This window comes from Periophthalmus magnuspinnatus, chromosome 14 (assembly GCF_009829125.3).
Source record: "Periophthalmus magnuspinnatus isolate fPerMag1 chromosome 14, fPerMag1.2.pri, whole genome shotgun sequence".
Taxonomy (NCBI): Eukaryota; Metazoa; Chordata; class Actinopteri; order Gobiiformes; family Gobiidae; genus Periophthalmus; species Periophthalmus magnuspinnatus.
This window is the reverse complement of record NC_047139.1, coordinates 21,644,026-21,671,990: the sequence shown is the minus strand read 5'-3', so window position 1 is coordinate 21,671,990 and position 27,965 is coordinate 21,644,026. Positions and strand designations below refer to the sequence as shown.

Below are 27,965 nucleotides of genomic sequence, written 5' to 3'. Positions count from 1 at the left end.
AATTATTATGACAGGCTAATTATGACAGTTAAAATTTTCCAAATCATGAGACGAGGATAACAAAGAGCTGCCAACATCAGTGAGTTTTATTCAACTTCAGCTCCAAACTTCCCGCATTTACCACAACCACTCGATATCGGTTTAAAGTTTGTTTTTGAGGGGAGGAATTGAACAGTACAACAGTGTAAAATTACTCATACAGGTCAAACTGTCAGTGTTCTTCAGTCTTTTTGCATATAACATAAACCTCTTTCAAAAACAGATTCAAAATGACAATGCATGTTAAATACTGAGCCCACTGGGTCATAATACTGTACCCGAAAGCAGCCAGACCAGTAACACTCTGTCTCCCAAGCAGCTGTACATCAAGTCATATACAAGTCCTCAGTCATTGCAACTCCACAATAGTTCACAGTAGATCTTCCATATTGTACTAAGAATAGATTGTTCTACTAGTTTATGTATCTTGTAACAGACTTCAATGCTTTTCACTCAGTTGATGAACAGGAGACAGCCCAGTAATATTTTTATGGCTTAACAGGAACCCAGAATCTGCGGTTCTCTTGAGACATTTAGAGAGATATTTAAATTCAAGTGTATTTATGACATACTGTCCCTCAATACTTTAAAACCCATATAATGAACAAACAATCTTTCCACTTACAATTGAGATGAAGTACATTTACCAACTTGTATCCAGCCCTCATTTTTGTTTAGTTATTGAATAGGAGAAGGGTGTGGCGCTCAAACCTGCACCAGTTTGACAGTAATAATTCATGTCTCTAAACGTTTGTGCAATTCACAAAGCTTCCAATCCTAGATGTGCGTCTTTTTTAAAACCTCAAACTCTGAAGTCATGCAGGATTGCAGGTTGATTTGTTGCCCATTGTCACTGACAGAGACTGCTTTAAACTAGAATTACTTCCCTTGCTCTAGCTATAAATAAACCTTGAGCTCTAATATATATACTATATTTATATATTTTATATACAGCCATCAATTGACTGATATAAATCCTGTTTTAATGATATTATTCTAAAAAATAAATAAAGTACCTGTGCAAATATCCACAAATTGTAGTGTTTCACATTTAAGACATTGGCGCCCTCCAGTGGCTAGTTCTCGGTATTACCTATACAGGTACACTGGAAGGAGCTGATTCAAGTCAAAGCAAAGTGCATTGAGGTCTATATTACCTAATGCTAATATACACCACAATGAAAAACGTCCAAGGAGAGGACATGGACAGACACTTTTCTGCCCATATTTTCTTGATGGGGCCAAAAAAAACGACAAACACCAGCTGTGCCAGTCGAGATGCCACAGATGGTTGTACAACGTATGTGAGCAATGGATGAATGATTTTCCCTGCCAAACAAAAGCACGGCCTCAAAGAGCATAGGAAGTCCCAATGCTCAAGGTTGTGACGATAGAAAAAGTCAGTGATACATAGGCCTACGACGTGATGGACACCAAAGCTCCCTGGCAAATGTCGGGACAGTTTATGACAAGGAGCAAAGCCACAACTAAGAGATAGTATTAACAGTAACTCAGCAGCCAAACAACATGACCTCTGTAGCCTACGTAAATATCACAGTACATTATTCACTAAAAATAGGGAGGGACATTTGTAGACTCTCACTTTTTTTCGGCCTCTTTTTAAGGCGCTGGGGGTAGTTCACTTTAAAGGCAACTGGACAAACAAGTAAAGAAACAACGTCCATACTATGCCAGTCCACTCCCCACACTCCTACAGCCCATAGTCATCAATAATAGACGGAGCGGTATATGGGACAGGGCCACAAGAAGAACAAGAAACTGTGTGCGCTAGTGTTGAAACAGGAGTGTGTTATCTGAGAGGTGTTGCAACTTGGCTTATCCGCTTTTGGTGCTTGCCATCAATAAACTGAGAAGAGGCCTGAGGCGAGATCACATGGCACTCAATAGGAATAAATAATTGCATTGCACATGAGTATGTCCATTATTACAATAGTCAAAGGTAACCTAACAACTGGGATCTGTCCACACTTGATTTTAAAGTGAAGACAGTGTTGACAGACATGTTTGAGCCAAGAGAGTAGATGTGGAATTGTCATAAAAGCCATTTTGTGTGCTGCTACAATATTTTAACAAGCACTTTATAAGTTAACAATATTAAAACCAATAGATTAGCTGAAATGTGCCAATGGCTTTCATTTTTTAGCATCGTAACTCCAGATACAAAGCTCCCCAGCAAACATGGTAGCAGGTTGCAAAGTTTGAAGTTACAGTAAACTATATTATTGACTGCACAATACGTGTATTGGCTAGTTAAATTCAGCATCTGCTTTTCATTGGCTTTTCAATCTGAAGTCCGTCTGGTGGTGTTTTCCCGTTGGTCTGTCAACCCTGCTCCCACTGATCCTAATTAAATGCAGCCATCATAAGCCTCTATTGTCACTTATAAGACTGTTTTTCACAATGATAAAAGTCAGCAGATAATCACTTAGTATTTGTCAAAACAGGAAAGGGGGAGGGGGTATTATGCAAAAGTGACATAAAATTTCTTAAAAAGGGAGACTGGCTGGTCAGTGGCGTCCAGTATTCGAGATGATATTCCTCTGGTGAAGGTGACACTCATGTAAAACTATGATCCGGTCAATAAATAACAAAATAAAGAGTTATTATGGCTAGAGTAGCAATAAAAAATATTCAAACTAAACTCCCTCTGACGCAGGTCCAGTGGTACATCGCTGGAGGGGCTGTTGATGGAGGGGTTGCCTCAGTCTGAGAATACACAGTCAGGTGTGTCTGTGTGTGCGTGTGTACAGGAGATGGGACGTCAGCATGAAAGAGACAGAAGGAGAAGTCTTTGTCCTGGGTCCAGCCCCTCGCCCCTTCTCGGATATTTTTCTTCAGTAGTTGCTACTGCCCAGCCCTCTTTAGCACACACACAAGTACACAAGCACCTGCTCACACAAAACACACACTCTCACACACTAATGCACCCTCAGAGTTCAAGGTCCTTAGAGATTTGAGTGGCAATGTCCCGAAAAGCTAACGGTGCCCCCCAAAGTCGTGTGTAGCGCACCCCATTAGAAGTCTCTGAGCCGCTCGTGGAAAGATGGCACACCTCAGCCTCAAAGGCCACACGGCCCCCCGCCACACCGTGGGTGCATGAGAGCAGAAAGGGGCCGGCATGGTGGACCTGGCAGCCACAGCCCACAGCTGCCTCCCGCAGAGCCAGTACCACCTCCGCAGGGTCCCGCCGCCCGCCTCCTCTCAGATCCCAGCCACGTCCGACGGCCCTGGGCTCGGCCGCTTTTTGATACCCAGGTAGATGGCAACTAGAAGAGGAACAGGAAGTGTTGAATAAACATACAGAGCTTTAGAGTGTGCGTCAGTAGTCTAATGGCACTGACCTTGTGACCGCAAATCTCCTGATTCCCTCAGATTCATTTGTGACCCTGCGGGACAAACAAGCAGCATAAGAGGTAATCCACTCTACACAATGAGATTTGACCAATGCAACGTCACAACACATTCTGCATTAGAACTTGAACAGTGGACCAACACAAGCACATGATGTGGACTGTGCCCTGTGTGAGAGACTGTAAACACAGAATCACAAATCACCTTTAAATCCATGCAAAATCAAAAGCATTGCTATGAAGAATTCACATATAGAAGGTAAAATCTCATCTTTAAATGAATCTACAAATAAAATACAAAAATAATCTCATAAAAGGTGGCAAATAGATACAAAACACTTAAAAACAACAAAAACAATTTCTTAAATGTGCTCATGCTTAAAATAAAACCATAAACAGGTCGTGCAGATCATAAAGAATAGTGTGATTTTGCTGTTTATGAGTTTGTGGCACAGGCGGGGCAGAACGGGCAGACGAGAAAAAAGCAAGAGACATGGGAACTTACTAACTGTTTTTGATCCTTGTGGGAGGGTACAACCCGAGACTGATTTGTTTGAGCCCTGGCGCTTGGAGGGGTCAAGGTTGACCCTGGTGCCATGACAGTGGAAAGCAGAACAGATTAAGATAAAGAGGGGGGAATGAAGAGTACATGTCGGAGGGGCTGCTGGGGGAGGGGTAGAGCAACTAAGACAGGAGGAAGTGACAGGAGCTGATTGGCAGGGATAAAGCTGAGGTTTGATAAGATTAGACACATGTGATTATGATGACTGCAAAGAGAGAGGAGCACAGGCTAATCCAGAGCTGGACAGGGACTAGCCAAAAGGCCAGAGACAGGAATATGGTCTGATCGGCACCAGTCCATAGCTACATTTCAAATGGTACAGCCGCTACATCACTGCTGTATTAACTTGCTATACTGTTGGTTTTCAGGATATAGAATATGACGCTGTACTTTCCGTTGAAATATCCTAAAGGTAAATTCACAAATGATGAACCCGCTCTTTTCTATTGATGACTAGACCCAAGAACTCACTGCATTACGACAAAAATATGCATTACATTATACAAAATGTACAATGAATACAACAAGCGATATTATCAAGTTTACTGTTCTATACCTGTTGGTGATTTCATTTACAAACTTTGAATGTTAAATGTTCTTGTTACAATGCTCTGACATCACTAATTCTATACATTTTGTGAAGATAAACATGTTTTAGTATGGAGCTCAGAGGCAGGTTTGCGTGTGATGCTTTGAACTAGGGTTGTCAAAAGTGAAAGAAAAAAGAAAATCAGATTGAGACTTAAATAAGATAGTCATTTGAGGAACTAATGAGGCTGGAAAAATCAAAACTAGTATAAAACCACATGGGCATAAAGAAAGTACTATTATTTTGTGTTTGAAAATTACAAGCTAAAAAAATTAGAGACTGTAAGACACTGTGGTATCGTGCATGAAGCCGTACTGAATTAAGTTTGAAATTGTAGTATCCTGACATGATAAATTTGAACACTGACATATCAGAAAGTGAACCAACCTGCGAGTGAGTTTGGAGGTCAGTTTGGTGAAGAGGTTGGACGTGGCCCTGGTGCGTGCGTGCGGCAGGGGGCTGGGCTCGTGGTGGGACAGAGTGGGAGATGTGGGCGGAGCCGAGTAAACGGGAGCGCCGCGGTCCCTCAGCTGACCCCCGTGAAAGGTAGAGCGGATGGTGGAGCCTCGGGTCAAACGGCAACGCTCCGACGAAGAAGACGAAGCCGCTCCTGCTCCAGAGATGCTCAGCGTGGAGGGAGACGCCTGAGTCATACGGTGGCCCAAGGAGCTGAGGGACATTTTAGTTTCAGATACAAGCAATTATGATGTTTTGGTAACTTTTTAAGCATAAACCTCACCCATGGTTTCAAGCATAAACCTCACCCAAGTCTACCCCTTGCTATGCTTTATTTTATTCATTTATTGAGACATGGTTAATTAATGCACAATAATATAAATGTGACAATATTAGTTATACAGTTAGCTTCCCGAGGCAAGGTGTAAAATGGTCCCAATATACAAAATACACGGTAATGTTATGAAAGTTCATTGTGCTTGTGTGAAGTTTTTGGCTCAAAAGGTAGCACAGCAGTGCATATGCATGAGTTTGAGTTCTGTTTCCAGTATTTCCCTGCTGTACTGTTCCAACTATAAAGGAAAACATCTAAATGTAACATGCCCAATGTCGTATATTAAAATTGGATCCAAAGTTGGTTGTTTTGACAGTCTCCTGGAAAGCTTTGCCTTAGTAATATCATGTACAGGTTCCAACAAAAGATCATTAACATCTCGGCAAGATGTCACTTGAAAGCCATGAATTTAATCTGACCCATAAAATGTATCTGACGAGCGTATGTGCTGTTTACCTGTTGTCTTTTCCATTCTGCAGAAGTGAGTGGCGGTCAGCACCTGAGCGATCTGTGCACACATATGTATTTCTGCGTGTCATGGCGCTTCCTGGGATGTTATTCTGTTCAGACAAAAAACAGATTGGTCACCTTAAGAATAGTATTTGTTTTATCTATATACGTATTATATATTATATATTATATAACGGTCTGTATGTTGTACAGACCGTTGTGGCAGTCATGTCTTTGCGGCGGTCAGGGATCTCAGATTTGTTGGGGTTGTTGGCACTGCTGACCATTGGGCTGGAGGGGGGGAGGCTGTGGCTGCCCATGACGCTGCAGCTGGCTTTACGTGAGGGCATGCGCCCCTCCCTCAGCTCCCGCTCGCCCGTGCTGGTCGGGCTCCTCTTTGGGTGCATGACCGGCATGGACGGCCCGCCTTTGTTGTGGAGGACAACAGGGCAAAGAAAGGCAAAGTCGAATATAAGGTACAGTCTGTGAAAAACGAGTCAGCCAGGAACAGTGACAAAAAGCTTTCTGTTTAATGTGTGCAAAAACCAAGACCACTAATAATAATAAAATGGTAGTAATAAAAACATCATCAACCCCTCAGTTTATTTCTTTATGAACAACACTGATATGTACAGACCACACTTCTGCAGCATGATATTGCATTGTGCTAAATGCAATGTGCCCCCAATACATAACTTTTTAGGCAAAAATAGGCCAAAATAAAAGCATGTTTTTTTATTGCACTGAAACATTTAGAAAAAACATGCATCCTTACTGTGAGCGGGCTTGCATCTCCACAAACCTGACTCTTACTTGGCCTGGAGGAGGGTCTCCTCCTGCTTGTTTCCATAGAAATAGCTATAATATTCCACAGTATGGCATAAATCTTATCTATTTCCATAGAGAATGTTTTGTATGCCACCTTCACAAAGTTATATACAGGTTAAGAATACATGCATGCTTGCATGCTTTAAACACAGTCTAAAATGCTCCCAACAGCACTGTTAAAAACCACCCCAACATGAATAACTAATGTACACAAGGTGACGTATTGAGCTTTATCAGTGCATGTGTAATTGCTGCCCTCGGGTCCTTCATGTGAGAATAGATACTTACAGAAGTCACTGTGCCTTCGCTGCCTGTGATAGGTGGAGGCGCTGCGCTGCGTCTTGCTGTGGGAGGAGGAGGTGGAGGAGGAGGAGGAGCCCGTCGCAGAGGAGTGCTTGTTGGTTCCGTTGGTGATGGGGCTGGGTCGTACCCGCGCCAGGGACAAGCTACTGGCACTGCGGGCCTCACCATCCTAAACACAAAAAACAGGTCATGTGCCAAATGTGACGTCAGCAGCACTAAAATGTAAAAGGTATGCATTGTTTTTCATTTTATGTTTGGTAATTTGTATTTAATATAATTATATCATGTAAAAAAATAGAATAGATTGTGACAGTCACCAACTCTGTAAAAAGGCTGTGAATAGCATGCAGGGATTTGTTTAAAATAAAATTAAATCAAAGAAAGGCAGGAACAGGCCATTGATTATACATATAAATGCATTAGCAGTCATTTGGGCTGGGTAATGCCATGTACGTGTAATATATGTTCTGATACAGGATCTACAATAGGATGGGTTCTGATGCATGCAGAGCCCAAAAAGGCTAAAAAAATTTGCCAAATGTGTGTTTTTTATGTAGAATAATGTCTGTGTAATCCCTCAGTTGTCCAGGTATGATCCATAGTAAAAGCCAAAGTTAAATCTGTCAACTGGACAAAAAAATTGTAGGAGTGAAGACATTTCGCTGCTCATCCAAGCCACTTGTTCAGTTCTGGTTAGATTGCTGGAGGACACTGTCTTATATCTATCTGCAAGGAGGAGCTAACTACAGTGAAACTGTAAACAGCTATTGTTTACAGTTTCAGCCTAAATTAATCTACATTCAGTCTTATTAGGCGGCTTAGATGAGCAGCGAAACGTCTTCACAACTTTTTGTCCAGTTGACAGATTTAACTTTGACTTTTACTATGTAGAATAACAAAATGCATTGGAATTTCATGTCTACAATGCTCTTAATGGTCTTAACACAACTAACTTTTCATAATGATGATGTACTGCCTATAGTTTTCCATTTTCCTCTAGAGTCTATATGCTCATTTATGAGTTTTTACATTCACATACAGTCACATCTTCTTGAATAGTGGTAAAAGACTAAACCTTACCTCCCCTTTTCGACCCAGCAGAAGGTAGGTGGCGGTCACCTCATTGTATTTCTTATTTAGAAGAGAGTCTTTGATTTCCTCTGGAGTGAAGCCCATCCCAACCATCACCTCTGAAAACCAAAAACAAAAGAATTCATCTGGACACTGGTTTCTATCTAGAGCTGATGCACTTACTCTTAACATAACAATAAACGGAAGAATAACATATATGAAAAACACTTGTCAATGGCATAACCAAGTATAAGTAATAATTAAATATCTCACCAATACGTGCTGGGTCACTGTAGTCTTCCACAGGCTCTATATGTGGCTTAAGCTCCTCGCCCTCATACCCACAGTTTATCCACTTGTCTTTCATGACTTGCTGTTTAACACAAACACACACGTTGCTGGGGTTATATATTTCTACTGTAATGTATTTATTCCTCTTTAAAGATGCACTATGTAACTTTTCAGGTAGAGGGTACGGTCTGCCATCTGCTTATCTACATCAAAATGTTATTGGTTTGCTAGGAAAGCAAAAAAAAAAATAAAATAAAAATCTGACTATCTACAGGGAGACAAACAAGTAACACCACCAAGCAAAGTCCCAGGCCATATCTATGGAGAGGCTACCCCGCTCATGGGAAGAATGCATGTTTTTCAAGATATAGCTATAAAAACACGTGAAATTGAAAAAAATGACAGAGCGTTCACCAGAAAAGTTCCATAGTGCAATTGTATGCTAGTACTAGTAATCTGTAAGTGAGAAAAAAAGATATAGTCATTGTAAATGGGGGAAAAAATAAATCAATCAAAAATGAATTAGGTGTTATGATCGGTGAAGCCCAGTTGTTTTTTAGTGCATCTTTAAAGCACTGGGCAGTCTTACCTCCAGTGTGCAGCGTTTGGTTGGGTTGAGGACCAGGAACCTGCGCAGGATCCCCTCACAGTCTGTGGACATGTAGAAGGGCACACGGTACTTCCCCCTCAGCACACGCTCCCTCAGCTCCTGAACATCAGAAATATGTTTGTTATGACTAAATATTATTAGCTGGTTTTAAACTTACACTTGCACTTAAATAAACTTAATGATCCACTGAAAATCAATTGTACGCAGTAGCTCACACACATTACATTACAATATAATATAGAGTAATGTAGAGTAGAAAAACAAAAGAGTGATGTCATCTTTAATCCAATGAGGGTCATCTGGTCTTCCATCAATTTATTTTAAAAGATTTGTAGAGTTTGTTTTCCTACCTAACAGTTTTGACTGCTCACTAGCGCCCTTCCTGAGAGTGGTCACGTGATGTTACTGTGACATGTCTGGACAGCTGATTTAAACAGATTTTGGCGCTGTCTTCCTAGAGGCAGGATAACAGCGCCATCTGCAGTCTAACTTCTTCAGGACAGTATCCCAGGTGTGTGAGAGTAAAAAAGCCCCCTGCGCCAGATTAAGAAGGCAATCGAAATACGGAAACATGCCCATGGGACTTTAAACCGGGACAAGGGGGCTTTTCTACGCCATACCTGGGATACTGTGCTGAAGAAGTTGGGCTGCAGATGGGGCTGTTGTCCTGCCTCCACCATAAGAAGACAACATCAAAACTTGATTAAATCAGCTGACTGGACACACCACAGCAACATCACATGACCAATCGGAGAAAGATCGCTAGTTGAACCCATTAGGTATGAATACAAACTAAATCTTGGTCTGAAAAAAAAAAATCTATTAAAATAAAGTTTTGTAGTCCGTATAGAACTTATTTGTTGTCAAGATCGGCAGCCCAATGCAAAACAATACAAGCCAAATGACGATGGGGATGCCCACGGCAACTTCTGGCATAAGGTGAATACAATTTGTAAATGTAAAAGTAAAAATAGAGTAACTAAAATTAAACCTTCTGCACAGGGGTGGGAGATGTAGCAAAAATATAATATCACAATTGTTGTTTTGGAGATTTGCAAATTTCTATTATATTGAGTATATTGTCTATAATTAAAACTATAATAATAATAGTAAAATATTTATTTCTGTTTGAAAGATAAAAATTAGTATATAAGTTTATATAGCTCACACCATCTCATTTTGACTGTGTAGATACAGAACAAACGAATGCTTGCTGTAGAAATAAGGATATATTTAAATGTTAATACCCTCCACACATGCTGACTCACATCTTTAACAATGTTTTTGCTGTTTGGATTCAAATATTCAAATTAAATTCAAGTATTGCATAAAAAATTTACTTTGACTTGACTGAAGCACAGTTTTAAACAAGGACGTTGAATATTTCATGGTACAGTGTGCAGCAGTCAAATGAAATGGAGGTTAAACACACATTCGTCTTCCCCCTCTGGTAAAACCCTAGGGGAGCATTTAAAGCCATCTGCTGAATTTTGGAGAAAACATACTATTCTTAGTTATTTTTAGCTGCTCTTGTGAAATAGTGTACACGAAAGACAGGCATGCTGCTTTCAAAATAGGATTCACAAAAGACGGAGTTTTTTAATTGAATAAGAGAGCCAATCTACAAAGTCAACAAGCTCCCCGTGCCAAAAATCTACAACTAGACTAAACTACTACTAGACACCCCCAACCTCCACCACCACTCCACCCAAAAAATAAAAAAGTAAGAACACATTGTAAATTGTGGTTTACAAGTTAATCAAGCAATGTCTATATCTATGTAACATTTGGCATTTCTGAACATTTGATGTTTTCTGTCTGTCAGAAACTGGAAACGTCCTGGCCAAAGATAATAATATGAATTTATGTAGCAGTTTAGTTTAGTTAGTATGCGTATGATCTGTTATTTACAAACTGTCAAAGCAATCACTCATTTCACCCCATTAATAAATGTTTTCTATTGTAGCTTGATCAGGGAATTGCTAAACTGTATTTCATTGTTTTTTACCTGACAATGACAAACCAATTCTATTGAAGAAAAACATAAAAAATCCCATAACAGCAAAATGGTCATATAGGCACTGACTAGTGCTTATTCACTTCTAGCAGTCTATTAATTTCGTCATTCATAAGACAAGATTGTTTTAATATCGTTAATTGCTATGGTAAATGATGACATTTTTATATAGCACTTTTCTACCTTCAAGGCACTCAAAGCACTTTACATCAAGGAACCACTTACTCATTCTCACCCATTCATACATGAGTGTATGCAGAACTGGAGAGCGAGGGGGGGTTAAGTGTCTTGCCCAAGTACACCACGAAGGCATTAATCTGAGGGAGTTGGAATCGCACCACCAACCTGTGGGTCAGTGGTTCTCAACCAATGTTTATGTTGAAAGTGCATTTTGAACCTCCACCATTCGGATTCTATGGCAACGGATCTAATTTGCCATCATTCTGAAACCCATGGATCATTTTGTAAAATCTATGGTTATGATTTACAATAAGAGTGGCACAAATGTAAAAAGCGTTGTTGACTCCATTGAGGAACCAGGACAAGTCAGGACAAGGTACTAAAGAGTAGTGTGAGAGGCAGCACAGACAGGGTAAGTAAAGGGGTCAACAGGAAATGCACATTGACGCTATAATTACTGAAAAGTACTCACTAATTTTAAACCCAAGTGCCAAACCACTCCTCCATCTGCTCACCACTGTCACTGGTAGTTACGATAGTTACTACCACAGACTATATATAAAGAAGTGAACGTGACATAACCCATAGTGTTCGGCTCCAGTCAAATGAAGCTCATCGAGGCTAGTGGTTATGGGGCAAATTTGGAGCCGAGTTCCATATTAGCGACAGATGAGCCAACTGACTGTTGAAGATAACACACTTTCCTGCCTGCACTGAGCTTATTGTGGCAGACTTAGTCCCCGGTCAAACACACTTACTTTCAGATTCTGTCCATCGAAGGGCAGAGACCCGCTGACCAGTGTGTACAGAATGACCCCCAGACTCCACACGTCCACCTCTGGCCCGTCGTACTTCTTTCCCTGGAACAGCTCCGGGGCGGCGTAGGGGGGTGAGCCGCAGAACGTGTCCAGTTTATTGCCCAGTGTGAACTCGTTACTAAAGCCAAAGTCTGCGATCTTTATGTTGGAGTCGGCGTCCAGCAGAAGGTTCTCTGCCTGAGTCATACAAACAGTATATAGTGAGCAGACAGGCACAGGGAGAGTTGGGCCTGTAATTTAGACCTCTGCATTTCTGAGATGTTAAGCATCCTAGTGTTATGTTTACAATGTAATCGCATTCTATTTAAAAGTTGATGGTTTGACTTTTTTTATAGGTACAGTAAAATATGTCATTATTATTATTATTATTACTATTATTACTATTATTACTATTATTATTATTATTATTATTATTATTATTATTATTATTATTATTATTATTATTATTATTATATAAATATACAAAGTAATTACATAAAGAAGATGACATATAATACATAAATAAATAAATATAAATAAATAAACAAAAAATTACAAATGTAAAAATTTAAAAAAAAATAAAAGGGATGGGGCAGGGTTCAGGTAACATACTCCACATTTGCATATTCACCTGTTTGTCAAAGTACTCCAGAAACACATTACATGTCAAGTGAAAAATTGAAGTTAAAGTTCCTTTTAAGTTCAAATTTAATTTTTGATGGTTTAACTTTTAACTTCTAACTTCAAATGAACTGTTCTACATGTGTATGTGTATGTATAGTGAGTGTGTTGTGTGTTTAGTGAGTGTGTTGTATGTATAGTGAGTGTGTTGTGTGTTGTATGTATAGTGAGTGTGTTGTGTGTTTAGTGAGTGTGTTGTATGTATAGTGAGTGTGTTGTGTGTTTAATGAGTGTGTTGTATGTATAGTGAGTGTGTTGTGTGTTTAGTGAGTGTGTCACCTGCTCAACCTGCTCGGGGACTGAAGAAATTAGCAACATTGGCTATAATATTTACATATTTTTTAATGTTCATTAATATGTGCTGTCCCTTTACAAATAAATAAAATAACAAAAATAAGAAACCTTTGTGTGTCGGCACCGGACAAGTTAAAATATTGAGCAATCCCAAAAAATGCAACCCAAAGTCAATATAAAGAAGCATACTTGGCAAATCTGGTCACAGGGAGGGGGGGAGTGGGGCAGTTGTTGTGTACTGAAAACAGGACATTGGGGTGTAAGGGAGGGGTGAAATAGTTGAGTGGGGGAAGAGACACAGACATGAGGGAAAGTAGGAGCACACAAGACAAGAGCGGGAATTGTGGTCAAGGGAAAAACAAAGAGACAGATGGGGAGAGAGGAGGAGCTTGAGTCGTCCAACAGAGATACTGGACATGACTCATACTGTATATATGTCAGTGTAGCCATGTTATAATGCAACTGAACAGAAGCCAGGTCTACATTAAGGCCACATAATATTTGAAACGATAACAAAACATAACAATCTGTTGTATGTTTAGTCTTTCAATATCAAAATAATTTTAATTTACTTTTTGACACAATCATTTCAATCATTCCCAATAGTTTTTTTATGTATTTGAGCAAAAATGTGTTGCCTTCGTACATAAATATTGTATAAGCAGGTCTTGAGGTCAAAATAAGTATTTTATTGTCCCATAATCAGGAAGTGCATGGCTCGCATGCTAGTGATTGCTATCATTACCATGCAAAACTCCGATCTGGTCTCTCAGAGTTGTGAAACTCATCACAGTGAATAATAAGGCTGCTCAGAATGTGTAAGGTAAGTTTGTAATATCTTTGGATCTTTGAAGTAGTAGAAGTAGTTTGTTTTTTCTTGTTTTTAAGACAATAAAAATCAGCGAAAGCACCATTAACAAGAAGAAGAATTAATAAAAACATTCAATTTTTTTTAAAACAGCACATTTCTGTCATTTGGAGAACCTAGGTGTTAAGATATATTTAGTTTTGAGAAATTGTATAATTACGATATCAATACATTTGCGATATATTGTGCATCCTCAGTCTGCATTCAAGAATCCCTCTCATTATCACCACACAGGGCCCTTCATATTCCCAGATTAAGACTAGTCTGAGATTAGCAACTTCCAGTTTAGTAAATAGTGACTAATCTGTTAGGAAAGGATATTTGCAAGTCTTGGGCTAGCCTTAATCCCGCACTTTTGAAACCGACCCAAGTATTGAGAATTTTTTTACCTTCAGGTCTCTGTGCACAATGTTCTTAGTGTGGCAGTAGTGGACGGCTGAAACAATCTGTCAACAGAAGGAAAAATAAACACAGATTAAAGCAGTGGCATTGGCAATTAATATCGTACATTAAAAAGTCTTTTGACCCATTACCTGACGAAATTTAGCTCGGGCTTCAACCTCCTTCATCCTCCCATGAGACACGAGGTAGTCAAACACTTCACCTAATGAGAAAAATATACAAATATAAAGAAAGTCCAAACATGGTCATTTTGTTTACAGTATTGATTAAGGTTGTCAAAAGAATTAAAAATTAGATACTACATGATACTAAAACTAGTATTGAAACTAGAGACTCATTTGAGCAGGTATTGATACTGAAAAAGTCACATTCATGGGGCAGAAATGAACCTTTCCTGAATAGCTTTAGAATGAAGTGCTGTATCAGAACAAGTACAAGACACATAGACTAGTGTACACCCATGGACCACTATGGAACCTTCTGGACGACTGAGGGATTACACACATATAAGGCCACATGGGAATATGATAGAAAGTATTACTATTTGAAGTTGAAAATCAGTGTGTCAGAGTGTTTTGTTTTAATTATCAAGTGTATTCCATTGTATCAGAATTGAGTTTGTCATTTTTGTATTGTGACTACACTAGCATGGATAGTGCAGAGTACTAAGCCTGCTATACTGAGGATCTGCTGTCCAGTTTATCTGCAGGATGCATGGTTTGCGGTCTGACACAAAGACGCAGCTATTTACAGTGACCAATGTCCCTTACTCATTATAACAATCAAGATAACACTATGAAAAGTTTGTAGTCTGGTTTGTAGTTAGTAGTACAGCAAACGTCAAAAAACTGCAGCGGACGATACGCACTTCATTTTAAACTGATGCTACATTTGAAACAGCATTAGCAGCATTTTCAGTAAAGGCTCAATACATTAAAACAGCACTGATGGCAAAACATCATAATATGGAAGTAATATAAACTACACAGAGATACATTGTTTAAATTATATTACTACATACATCAGTCATATGTATACACTGTACAAGGAAGTGGACTGAGGGAGTGTGACGTCACCCATAGCGTTCAGCTCTGGTCAAATGAAGTTCATCGAGGCTAGCAGTTATAGGGATGAATTTGGAGCCAAGTATCATACCGCGAGTATCATAGCAACCAAAGAGCCAATCTGGCACGAGGCTGTAGAAGGTAACGCCCCTTCCCGCCCACGCCTCTGGTTTAGCAAGAATTTAGCAAGCACTTAGGAGGCTTGATAAACAGGTTGACTCAAACTTGTTACTAATGCTGCCGGGAGCGACCTCAAGGAAAGAAGGCGCTTGATTTACGGATATAATAGAGAAATAGAAATAACAGGATCATGTAGAGCGGGTCAATATGAACATTTAAGACTAAAATGACAAGCCTGATAAACCAGCAGCAGGCACACAGAGGGGTGACAGTTTTTTAATAGAAAGTGAATTGGACCCAGAATCGATTGAGCTGGAAATGCGCCCATGATCACTTCCTATCTGGAACACAGCAGCTAGCAGGTTAGCTCTGTCCATTTATATATACCGTCTGTGAGTGAAAAATAATGCCAGTAGCAATAATTTAGTCATTATATTTTTCTCATGTAGATCAAGAAGAGATGAGGAAAATGACCAAAATTGGTCCATATATTGGCAGGATTGTAAAGATACCATGAAAAAAAAAAAAACACAGCCATCCCTCTGTACTTGTGTTACAATATTGGTCACGATATTAAAATTTCAAGCTCGATTTCGATACTATGTATACTATTCTATTTATACTATATTTTCAACATTAAATCATAGTACTTTCTTTTATATTCCCACGTGGCCTTATATCTGTGTAATCCCTCAGTCCGTACTAGTCTATGTGCTTTTATACATAGCTCTGAAACAGCTGAAGATCATTCTTAAGCTATTCAGAAAAGGTTCATTTCTGTCCTGTAAAAGTGAATTTTTTAGTCCTGATACTTCTTCAAATGAGTATCTAGTTTCGACACTAATTTTAGTATCGATTAGAATCTGTTTTATGATATTTTGACAAGCCTACCTTATACATAAGCAGAAAATACACTTGAATGAATCTTGTACCAGGTCTAGCATGTAACCTATTGCATAATTCCCCCTCTTCACATTTGACTGGACCTGTTCATGCACCTACCTCCGCTAGCGTACTCCATGACAAGGTAAAGGGTCTTATCCGTCTCGATCACCTCAAACAACTGCACTGTAGGCCAAAAGAGAATTAGATTAACATTACTGTGTATATAAACAGATAATCAGAGTAAGTACGTAGTAAATAATAACACAGCTGTCTGCTTAGTCTTAATACAAAGAAACCTGCAGCTAATGCTATGAGAAATCTTTGATCCATATGACATTTCAGCTTTAGAAAATCCAACCCTGTGACCTCTATACGAAGCCCAAGATGAGTGCGCTGCTGTGGTCAATGGCTGCTCTAAAGCCTATTCAGAGCATTATATCTGTCTGGTCACACTTGAACACATGAACAAAATTATGGCATACACACACATACATAAATGTTGGGTTTATATGCTTCTTGGGGACATTACATTGGCTTATATTCATTTCCTGGAGACTGATCCTAACCTTAACTATAGTCATTACTTACCTAACCTAAACCTAAACTGATATTTGACGCCTTAAAGGACTCGGTAATTTCTGTTATAAAATTTAAATATTAATAAACTAGTCATAAAAAGAACCAAAGATTGATAAAACCAGATTACTTTGATTATTTAAAACCATGAGAAACTAATGCAAATATCTACCTTTTTAATTTTAAAACACAGATTCCTTCATTTCATTATACAACTTTACTGGCAATTGGAGAACCTTGATGTTTCAAATATTGTATCAGTCAGTGTGTCAATATTGATACTTTAGCATTATGTGAAGCTTTTGTGATGTTTTTATATGAAGCCCTGGTGTGTATACAGATTTTAGTCCTCGCAGTGTGCTAAATACCCAGCCATACACTCAGTCATATGCTTCACGGCACAAACAGAATGGACATTTTCTCTTGTAGTAGTCTATAGCTTACCTATGTTTGGGTGATTTAAACCTTTCATTATTCGGACCTCCCGAAAGAGCTGCAAAGACAAAAACAATGTCATTCAAGGATGTGAGGTAACATTATTTGTGGTGCGTTCGTGTACTACAAAAAATACGAGACGACAGCAGCTCAGTTGGTAGAGCCTTTGCCCACTGATCTGAAGGTTGGTGATTGGAATCCCGCTCTCGACATAAACATCATTGGTAGAGTGGTCAGATCTTCTGATCCAGCTCCCACAGATGAATGCTATTGTTGTGTCACTGTGCAAGACACTTAACCCACCTCACCCCCGATGTCTGTGTAAATTGGTGTATGAATGTGTGTGTGAATGGGTGAGTGGTTCCTTGATGTAAAGCGTTTTGAGTGACTTGAAGGTGAAAAAGCTCTATATAAAAATGTGACCATTTAGAACAACTGTATTTTTGATATACCTCTGACCTCTACATGAAAGTTTGTAGTGGAGAGCAGCACATAGACAGTAGGTAAGTGCAGCATTTGAAATATGCATTATGGCTAGAGTGTAATTATGATGTTTTTTTTATGGGTTACCTTCACATATACTTTTATGATGTGCATAGAGATCAATGAGCAATATGTATGTATGGTCTATAAGTAAAGATACTGAATGTTTATAAAGAGCCTCTATTGGTGTTCACACTCTAAACAACTGAATAAAGTTCTTTGTGTTAATATATGTACAGTGAAAATTGTGCCTTATGGGGGACATGTCTTTAATTTTCTGCAATTTAAAAGTTACTGTTCATATGAGGCATGAGATATTTTTGCTCATACACTCAAAATAAAATCACTCAAACTGAGAGAAAATAATCCTACATGGTGGTGGACTGTACTTAAGTAAACATTTTAAGTATCTGTGCTTTGCAATACAATACTTTTACAGTGAAAAGTGAAACTTTTTTTTTTCTATTGTCTGAGACTTGCTGAAAGGTCTCAAGGTTTGTTTTTATCATGTTCATAATCTGAGTAAACAAAAATATACAAATAAAAACAATTGATTTAGTGGTTTCTGTTGAACAAAATTCAGCACAAATCTTTATCAAAATCACAACAGTTGAAGCTTTATTAGATCTCAAAACCTGCACAAAATACTTTTTACTACTACTTTTAACTACTGATTTTTATTTTTTTTTGTTCTGATGTCTGTACTTTTATTTAAGTAACAGTATTGAGTACTTCCACCACTAGTCAAGATACAAAAATTTCACATTGAATTTTGATAGTAAGGAAAAGACCCAATGCTGATTTTGGTGCCACAGTGACAGTGTTTCTTTAGGCAATAGATAGTAATTTTCATCTGGTATAAAAAGTACTTTAATATTACCAGGGAGTCTTATGATAGTTCTGATGCACATTAAATCCATTCTACTTTATCTTGTTTATAGTCACATTTTTGTATACGACTTTCCGAAGGACACAGTGACAGCATTTATCAGTGGGTGCGGGATTCAAGCCACCAACCTTCAGATCAGTGGGCAAACACTTTATCAGCTGAGCCACTGTCTTGTTTATGTGATTTTCAATTTTCAGTTTTTTCAGTATTAAGACTTCAAACGAGTATCTAGTTTTAATGCTAGATTAGTATTGATACTTTTCACAACCCTACTACTATTTCTGACAAGCGTTATGACTGTGATTAAATTTGAAATGTATGTTTTAATATTAGGATTCTGTTCACAGGTCACATTTTAAACTGTCCAGAAGAACTGACTGAAACATGAACTGAGAATCACATTTTGTACAGATGACTTTTTATGCAGAATAAAAGGACATTTTGTTGTTTGTGGAGGAATTTATGGTACTTAAAAACATTTGTATTACGCCCTAGTCCTAACCCTAGTATATTTTGACGTCCTTCTAATAAAACAGTCTGTCCACATACACCCACTTTAAACCATGTAACTATTTATATATACACAGATATACTGAAATCTCACTTTCTGTGGCTGCAAAAGGTGTCATCGACTGACAAACTGGGCTTGATTAAAACATTTTAAAAGACAACAAATAGCCCACGCATCAATGCTTAAGAGTGTGAGGAGCGTGTAAGCACTTGGCAGCATGTGATATGTGTTTGTCGAAGTGGAGAGGGGATTAATCTGCATTCGCTCTTAATATGTTCACATACGGAGCTGCGCAGTCCTTTAACAAAAGCCCAATGCAGCCAGAAAAAAACACTGACCCTCCTCTGTGTGTTCAGATCCCAATTGGAAGACGAAAAAAAGATGGTGCGATACGATTTTTCTCTTCTCAATCCTCCCCCTCGCTCCCCATTTCCACCATTGCCTCCTCCTTCATTCAATTCCTCTAGCTGTCTAGTGCCCCCCACGTCACTGTTGCCATAGCGACCCAGGTATTAAGACTCGGGCCTCTTTTTCCCGGCTTTCTCCAGCTGTTCCAGAAAGGAATCTTGGGATATGTAGTCATGCAGATTGATCACATCCGGTTTTCTTCTTAAGTACTCTGAATGGTCATAACATAAAACAGTCCTCCTCCAGCAGCATGTCTGACCTTAATCTCCGCATCCATGGGTTTCAGAATTTGCCATATATATTGCCATAGCGATTGACAATTTATAACTAAATATGAAATCTTTTTAATGGGAAAAAGTTATTAAAATATTGCATATAAAAGCCAAATGTATGACTCTGCCCACTGTGCTATAGTGCAAATACATAGTACAATTAAGCAACAAGCACTAAACATCAGGTAAACATTTTTGGCTACAATATTTGGCATTAAATGGTCAATCGCTATGGCAATGGTCCTAATTTATCTACATTCAAATAGTGCATTAAACATTTGTATTGTAATATCACTTCCTTCTTCCTGTACGGTACATCTCCAGACGTTTTTTTCACCATTCTATGCACATAACCAACCAGATTATGCTAATATGAGCTCTTTCATGTCTTCAGTATGGAGGATTTTCTGTAGCCCACGGGTATGTAAAGAAGCTATCATCACTGGCCAATTGTAGAATATTCTCTCCAATCAGGGGTCGATCCAGCTCCCTTCTCATCATATCTAAATGTCCCAAATGTACCACCATTGTCTCTCTCAGCAGCAGGTCCTGTCCATATGTCTGGATTATCTTACCACGAGGTACTACACAAGGCTACTCTTCTAATACTATGTGGCCGGTATTACATGTAGAATGGCTGAATGATATGGGAAAAATATCTACTTGTAATTTTTCTGTCAAGCATTTTGATTAGATTTCTGTTTTAATAATAAAATTCTGTTCAAAACCTTCCAGAAGAATTGGCAAAAACGAGTGAAATATAAACTGACAAACACACACAAGAATAATTTCAGAAATTGTTTTTACAGATCTTAATTACTACTATCTGCTTCCTAAAAAAAAAAACAACAAAGATTTATTTTAACACTACAATACAAGAGATAGCTACAAATATTCGGTATCGGCATCGGCCATGAAAAATACCATATCGATCTTTACTACAGGGTTAGCAGTTTTATACAGAGTAAGATATTTTTGTTTGTGGAGGAAATTATGGTACTTCAAAAACTGTGGCCTTTGCGATTTGCTAATTCCATCTATTTAAATTGTGATTTTGATTAACGCAGCTCTAACATGAAGGTTTAACTAAAGGCCTACAGTAAACATAGAAATAAAAAATGAACAGTGTTTTTACACATCAAGGCCACTGCTAGCATTTTTCCTCAATCATTTTCAAAACTGCATTTTTGTAGAAAGACCCACAGTTCAAGGCCATTACAATTCAGTTTTGTAATTTGAGGCTAAATTGAGAAAAACGCTATTTAAAACATTGAAATCTTACTCTCGTAGTCCTTCAGATCAGCAAAAAATAAGTTATAGGCTTGATTTTGTGCAGTGTAGTAATGTAAAATAATTAAATCAAGCAGTTCCTTTAAGAAAAAAATGAATACTTTGATGAATCATCCCTCACATGGCTTGAGTCCTATAATATGTTCTTTTCTTGCCCACAAGCAAAGCAGCTCTAGCAGGCTGTGTGGGGTGTATATAAAGTTTATATAGAAACATGGGATGCACAAGTCAAAGCCAGGTAATAGCTTTTTAGCTTTAATATACTGTGAAACATTTATTTTCTATCAGCTTAATGTCTCTGTATATTGTCCCATCAAATGAAGACTAGACTAAACTAAACGTGGCTGTTTTCAGTGTCTATTGGAAAATGAGTTGAGTGTGTGGTCCAACAGCTCAAGACAAGCAGCAAAAATGTGCTTTGGTGATAACATATACTTAAATCTGAGCATGGGATCTGAATGCTTTTAAGTGAACCATGTTGTGTCTGCAAACCTCCTGATCCATGCTCCTGACGTCTACAGAGACAAGGGATTGAACACACTGCTAACGCCTTAGACAACATAACACATAAAGCATCTAACTGAAAATACAAATGGAATATATGAGTTCATTTGCAAAAACAGGTATATGCCATTTGAAAAAGTTATCAGAGGCTCATAGTTTACTCTTAGCAGTAAAGGATATTTGGCTTTACTATTACTATTACTACTATACTATTCAATCGCTTCTTGATAAAATCCACTATACATTATTGTCATTGTTAATCTAAAGATGGTAACATGATGGCAATTTTTCAAAACAGAGATATCTGGTTTTACTATTGAACTCTTCATATTAAGGTGATCAGTGATACATTTTTATGAAGCGAGATAAGAATCAGAACAATATTTAAAAATACTGTTTGCTTTCATTTGTTTGCCTGGTAAATCCAGACCGATATCTCTCTATATTTTTATACAAATAGATTGAGTCTGGTCCCCATGTCCTCTGTTGTGTCTCAAGCCCAGTCAAACGTGATTGTCCAAATCCTTTTTTTCAGTGACTAAAGTGAAATGAAGGATCTAATTGGTCACCTATGGATTTACAAATAAAATCAAATTTATTTCACATCAGAGTAACAGACAATGCTTTTCTTTTTTTTTCCTTTATTTTTTCCAGATGGACCAGATGTCCCCGATTGGCTAATCCATCTGTCAGTCAAGCCCACTTGAAAAAAACAAGGAAATTCACCGGTGACCAGACTCATATCTTTGTTAAGTATTGAAGAAGTGTGTATGGTGGATCTCAGGCGATCAATTTGTGGGCCTTGCTACAGATTTTAAAATATCTGTAATCGACCTCATCAGTGAGACAAATATCGTATACCTATATTGGCTGAAAATAAATTACTGTTAGTCCAAATCTACTGAAAAAGGAAAGAATTGTTGCTAGAGTTTGGAGATTTTGATCCTTGAAAACAACTAAGAGACAAAGGATAGCACATCTCCAGAGCACAGTCTCCAGTCTAGTTTCTAGCACCTGCCAAACTGACCCCCCTCTCCTTCTCACTGCTCCCTGGCCCTGCCCCTCACCAGCACAGCCCAGCTGAGCACAGCCTGAATGTCTTCAAAAATGCTTCTTTATTTGCGATTGAGGTACATTTACAGACTGACAACATGATGCTAGTGTACAAACATGTCTATGCAGAAAAATTACTCACCTTCTGTAAGCTGGTTGGATTCAACTGAGTTTTGTCAATGATTTTTATTGCAACCTGCAAAAGACAAGATAATGTTATGGCCATTTTCTCATAATTATGTCATATTTTCTTAAATGTGTATTTTTTCTTTTAGATTTTATATAATTTTATATTTATATAGTTTGGAACAGTATTTATTTATTTATGACTACTACTGCATGCGACACTACTGAGTTCTATATACATAAGACTTGGCTCTATTTTGTGCTGATGGAATTGATCTCTGTCCAAGATTCCCTTCAGATGTCCACATTTTCCTCTTAATAAATCCACAGTGACTGCAAATGCATTTCCAGTCAAATCAAAGAGTCAGTGTGGAGTGGGGTCATGGCAAACTCCAGCAGACGATAGACAAGCCAAAATGAGTGGGTTTAATCGTTATTGAGTTGCACTAGAATGGCCCACACAAAATGAACTCCAGGTTTTCTGCTAAGTTCTAGCAGAACTGTATTGACTCCAAATGCAATAGTGTGCAATGTTGTTGTATTAAAACAACAACTTAGTGTTAGGGTTCATCTTAAACAACAAGTGAATGCTTCCAACTCAAAAATCCAATTTATTCTCCCAAAGTTCAAACTCGGCTTCAAAAAACAGTATTGGCTGTCAATTGAAAAGCCAATAACTGTGATCTGTGATAAAGTCAATCATGATTCAGTTCTATTATTGCACAACCTACAGCAAACACTATAAAATATTCAGATGAAAGTATATTTTCCATCCAATACTGTAATCTTTAGATGTGTCATGCAGCATTGCAGTATGTCAGTTTGTTGACCTAATGCTCTCAGAGTTGGCTTGACCCTAATCCCCTCCTGACCCTAAGTACCCGGGTCTCACCTCTCTGCCCGTCAGGATGTGGCGGGCCAGTTTGACCTTGGCGAAGTTGCCCTTGCCGATGGTCTTGAGCAGGCGGTAGTTGCCGATGTGCGGCTGCTCGTCGGAGCAGGAGGCGATGGAGTTTCTGCAGCGAGCGCCCAGTGAGCGGCTTGACTGACTCGTGGACTTATCCGAGCGACTGGCCCCCAGAGACACATGCTGCAAATAAAGTGAAGAGGGTTAAAGACCATCTGAAAGGGTTTTATGGTTTTATAATTAGCTCTTGGTTTAGATAGTACCTGTGGTAAGGTGTGAAAAGTACAAAAATACAAGAAGTAGCAGTGATTTCTAAAACAGAATAACTTTACCTATGCCATCAACACAGAAAGCCCTAGCCAAAACGCAGGGACAGTTTATAAGCAAGGAAGGCATCTTTTTGGCAGTTTAAAGAAAATAAAGATGTAATTTATTTTGATTAATCTAATCATAACCAATGTGAAATAACAGGTTCTGGCCCTTGTTAACAGTGTAGTAGGTATGAAACTACATCTGCTGCCCTGTCCAACCAGGAAGTAAAACTACAAACTTCATCAAAAGGAAAAAAAAAAAAATACTAGGCTAAATGTTTAGTTACATTTTAAACATTACATAAAGTATGTTTAAGTGAAATGAGTAGTCTAATCTGTCAAATGCACAAACACAGAAATGAGAGAAACAGTGAATGGGTCTGGGAAGGAGGTAGCAGAGAGATGGGGTGAGATGACCACGGATCTCCACACCACGTTGTGTAATCTCTTGTGTGTTCCATTTTAGCAGCATTTTTGTGAATCTGCAGTTTGATAAATCTCCATGTAACTGTGAAAATGGAAGTAGAAATAGAGATGGGAGGTCACACTTCAAACTAACTGCTATGAGGAGCTAAATGCTTTCATGCAAAAATCGTATTATTTCACTGTGGTAGCCAGCTAGTAACAACATAACAATATTAGTAATAAAGATACTAAGGATTTAGACAAAATTATAATAATGTAACTTAAAGGCCCTATAATAGGCAAACTTTGTTCTTGTAAGCTTTTAGTCCAGGATGCTGCTACCTCCTCAAAAAAAATACCCAAAGTTTTGTTTTGTTTCATTCACACATGTTTGACCAACTCCTTATTATTAGTCCTTCTAGATGTCCAAAGCTCAAAATGCTCTGTTCCACCTTGTGATGTCATCAAGCAGTCATTTTCATGATAACAGCTACCTTTTACCTTTAATTCAGTAGAGATAGTCAATTCCAGGGCTGACATCATCCAAATGATTCTAGTGAAGTGCTATGGAGCACTTCCTGTATTACCACATTACATCACGAGAGGGAACAGAGTGTTTTCTGTTTGAGAGAAGAACTCAACCTAAATATGCAGCGTTTGTGTGTTAAACATGTGTGAATGAAAGAAAACGCAACTCCAGGTCTGTTTCTGATGAAGAAACAACATTATAACAGATCAGAAAATAGTGTAATATGGGCCCTTTAACCCTCCCATCTGACACTAGGGATGGGCAGTTTTCTTGGAGTTTGTATTTTATATTCCCTTTAATAGGTTACTAAATATATCCTCTTCATTTGAGAGTTCACACCTCACTGTGATTGGCTAAATCCTTCAGTCACTCACTCAGAGCCTTACAGGGACTGACAAATGGGGTGTGTGGGAGAAAGTGTCTGTTTTTTGAGCCAACAGCTGCATCAAATAGAGAAATGATGAATAAACAAAAAATAACCTATCATCACAAGAATGAGATCATGATACGATTCACACAGCACTATCTGGCATTCACAAACATGTAATAAGGATTTTGTGCGACAGGGACAGACCAGTAACAAAGGGCCATTCAACCAAGGAAAGACCGTGACTCTCCATGTGGTGTCATCTCTTAAGTTAGATCATAAGCTATACTTGTGCACCCACAAAAAGTAAATCTGACCTGCTTAAAATAATCCTGTGTATATGTTGGTATGGAAAAGTGGAGTAATACCGGTACATGTCTCATCTCCAGATTCCCAGCAGATGTTAGTAAAACCAGTCAAGTTGAATTTAATGTGAATGCATGTCCTTCATTTGTGGGTTAACAGCTGCTCTCCGGAAGATGAACACTTTGAAGCAAACTGTTTCCAATTTGTTTTGTCAACATAAAAAAAAATCTAGCAGAAAATATGTGATCATGCAGTGTATTATTTCTGAAAAAGCTTAAAGAATGTACAGCATATTGTAAAATGTGTTCAATATATTTTTGGTGAAATGTGAGGGATTGAGAGAGGGAGAGAATGGGGTGAGAGGGCAAGAGAAAAGAGATGGAGAAAGAAAGAAAGATATACTATATACCTTGAATTTTAACTGACAAAGATTTTTTAAATGTGGATAATATGTATACAAGGCTGCACTTGTACATACATTGTTCATACTGAAAACAAAATGTTCCTTTAACCTATGTGATTTTGCATTGGCAGCTTTGTGGCTATAGGCAAAAAAGACAGATCTGAACAACATTGACACAATCCCACGTATGGAGCTATAACACAATGCTCAATGGGGAATCGAACGGAGGTTTACTAAAAACTAGAGCAGATGCCCGCACAGTGGTCCCTGGCTAGTCCTGAGCCTGGAGACATCACACTTCCACCCCCACCCCTCCACCCCAGTGTCACCCGCTCTCAGCCACACACAAACCAAGCATGCACCCTCTGGCCCCACCTTCAGTCTTTGGACACTCCCTCCTTCCATTGCATTGCCTTGGAGAACCACCCTTGGCCCCTACTCCTCTCCTAAAACCACCAGTCTCACCTGTGCCAACAGTTGAGCCCTTTAAATGCATTTGCCATCGTTGCCTAATGCCAGTGCAATAGGATCAGATCACTTAAAGGGAAATAAACGAGATCTGCATTCATAATCAATCACAGAACCTCCTAACACACACTTCACATACATCTACTGCTGGCTTAACCGTGCCTCTGTGCAGAAAGCTCTGCTAACAAACAGATGGGGGGAGAGTGTTGCCAGTCAGAAGTGTTCAGAGCAGGCATAACGCTACGTCAATCAGACATGTCACCATTTTGAGCCCGTAAACCCATAAGGCAGCGGATATAGAAAGATGGTGGTGTGATTTCCAGTTCATAAACCCATGTACATGTGAGTACAGGCCCCTAATGCTTGACACTAAATGTATGGCGCTGTCTGACACCCACTGACTGGGGCTGGGCGCTTTGTGCTGCGCAGCGACGGACTGCACATCATTTTACGCAGTAATCCTCTCGCCACAAACGAACGAACAACCTCAACCTGTCTGTGCCTTTATTTTGGCCCTGGGTCCACTCTGTTCCCACCCACATTTCACAGCCAAGAAACAAGCGGTAGCAGAGGAGTATAATGTGACATCACTATTTCTCCATAGCTTTTTAATATAAGGCTGCTTTTCAGACTCCCTGCGCATATCCGTGGAGTATATGCGGACGGGCTCATTCCTGCCTGCCATCAGCTCTTTCAGTGCGCGCACACACACTCAAGGTTAGCCCATATTCACACAGCATCCATCCAACAGCCTATGAGCGCAGCACACCTACAGGGGGCAAACTGCACAATATGGCCCTGTGAAGTGACACGAGAGGAGAGCTTTGTGCATCGTGGATGCATGAATTCACATCGCATGCACACAGATGCAGGCTGTACAGACTGGGCAGCACTTACATGGTCTCCAGTACTCCTGTCGTTCCCAGACGGTAATGCAGATCGCGAAGACATGTTGTTTTCTATTCTCCCTTGTTTCCCTGAGTGAGAATCACGGTGGAATCGCACGGCTGATATTTAAAGGCTCCCCCCGCACACAACGGACACCATCCACCGTCCCAGATCAATGTGGCTCTTCTCGAAGCGGCCCGAGTCCTCTGCCTGTCATGGCACCAATGAATATCAGCGGAGTGGGGGGTGTCCTCAAACGAGTTGCATTTTCCAGGGATGCACGGTACAAAAAGGCGTCCGTTCAGCGATGCAGCAGATGCAATGCAATGCAAAGGCCAAGCACCGATAGAGATGGAGGAGCGCTAAAATGCAGAGATGTTTGGCCGAAGCCCAGCGTCTCTGTGGCGACTCTCCACCCCCTGCCTCATTTCGCCATACAAAACAAACAGGGCTCCGGCTGGATGTGTGTCAGCTCCTACTGTCATAATACTGAGCGACAGGACGCGCGAGCTACAGGCCACGCACACGACGCCGCTACTTTTGGCAGCAACGTGCAGCAAAACACGGCTCACGGTGCAGCGGTGGAGGCCCGTGGCTCACAGATCGGTATTCCCGGTCGGTG

The 27,965-nt window shown here is 39.3% G+C and overlaps 1 protein-coding gene across 4 annotated transcripts; it reads right to left on the bottom strand.

Moving 5' to 3' along the window:
* Positions 1–68: 68 nt before the first annotated feature.
* mark4a (MAP/microtubule affinity-regulating kinase 4a) lies at positions 69–27,965 on the bottom strand. Of its 4 annotated transcripts, none has more exons than XM_055226478.1 (18): positions 27,353–27,965; positions 23,652–23,849; positions 22,776–22,829; positions 17,233–17,281; positions 16,330–16,395; positions 14,275–14,345; positions 14,131–14,187; positions 11,860–12,096; positions 8,884–9,003; positions 8,277–8,376; positions 8,013–8,122; positions 6,910–7,101; positions 6,017–6,235; positions 5,808–5,911; positions 4,949–5,230; positions 3,916–3,998; positions 3,402–3,446; positions 3,172–3,326 (listed from the first exon to the last, which is right to left on the bottom strand). In XM_055226478.1, exons 1-18 carry the CDS (start codon positions 27,404–27,406, stop codon positions 3,262–3,264), a joined length of 2,106 nt encoding a protein of 701 aa, XP_055082453.1. In that variant the 5' UTR covers positions 27,407–27,965; the 3' UTR covers positions 3,172–3,261. The 4 variants fall into 4 exon arrangements, with proteins under 4 accessions (XP_055082452.1, XP_033834152.1, XP_055082453.1 ...); XM_033978263.2 differs by having other exon boundaries at positions 6,017–6,228; positions 6,918–7,101; XM_055226477.1 differs by lacking the exon at positions 3,916–3,998 and having other exon boundaries at positions 69–3,326.

Bases quoted from the DNA above. Each gene is read 5' to 3' on its own strand.
- mark4a (XM_055226477.1), bottom strand. From the start codon at position 27,406: ATGTCTTCGCGATCTGCATTACCGTCTGGGAACGACAGGAGTACTGGA. The intron at 22,830-23,651 runs GTGAGACCCGGG...TGTCTTTTGCAG, and splicing joins ACATCCTGACGGGCAGAGAG to GTTGCAATAAAAATCATTGA. The intron at 12,097-14,130 runs GTAAAAAAATTC...TGTATGACTCAG, and splicing joins TTGTGCACAGAGACCTGAAG to GCAGAGAACCTTCTGCTGGA.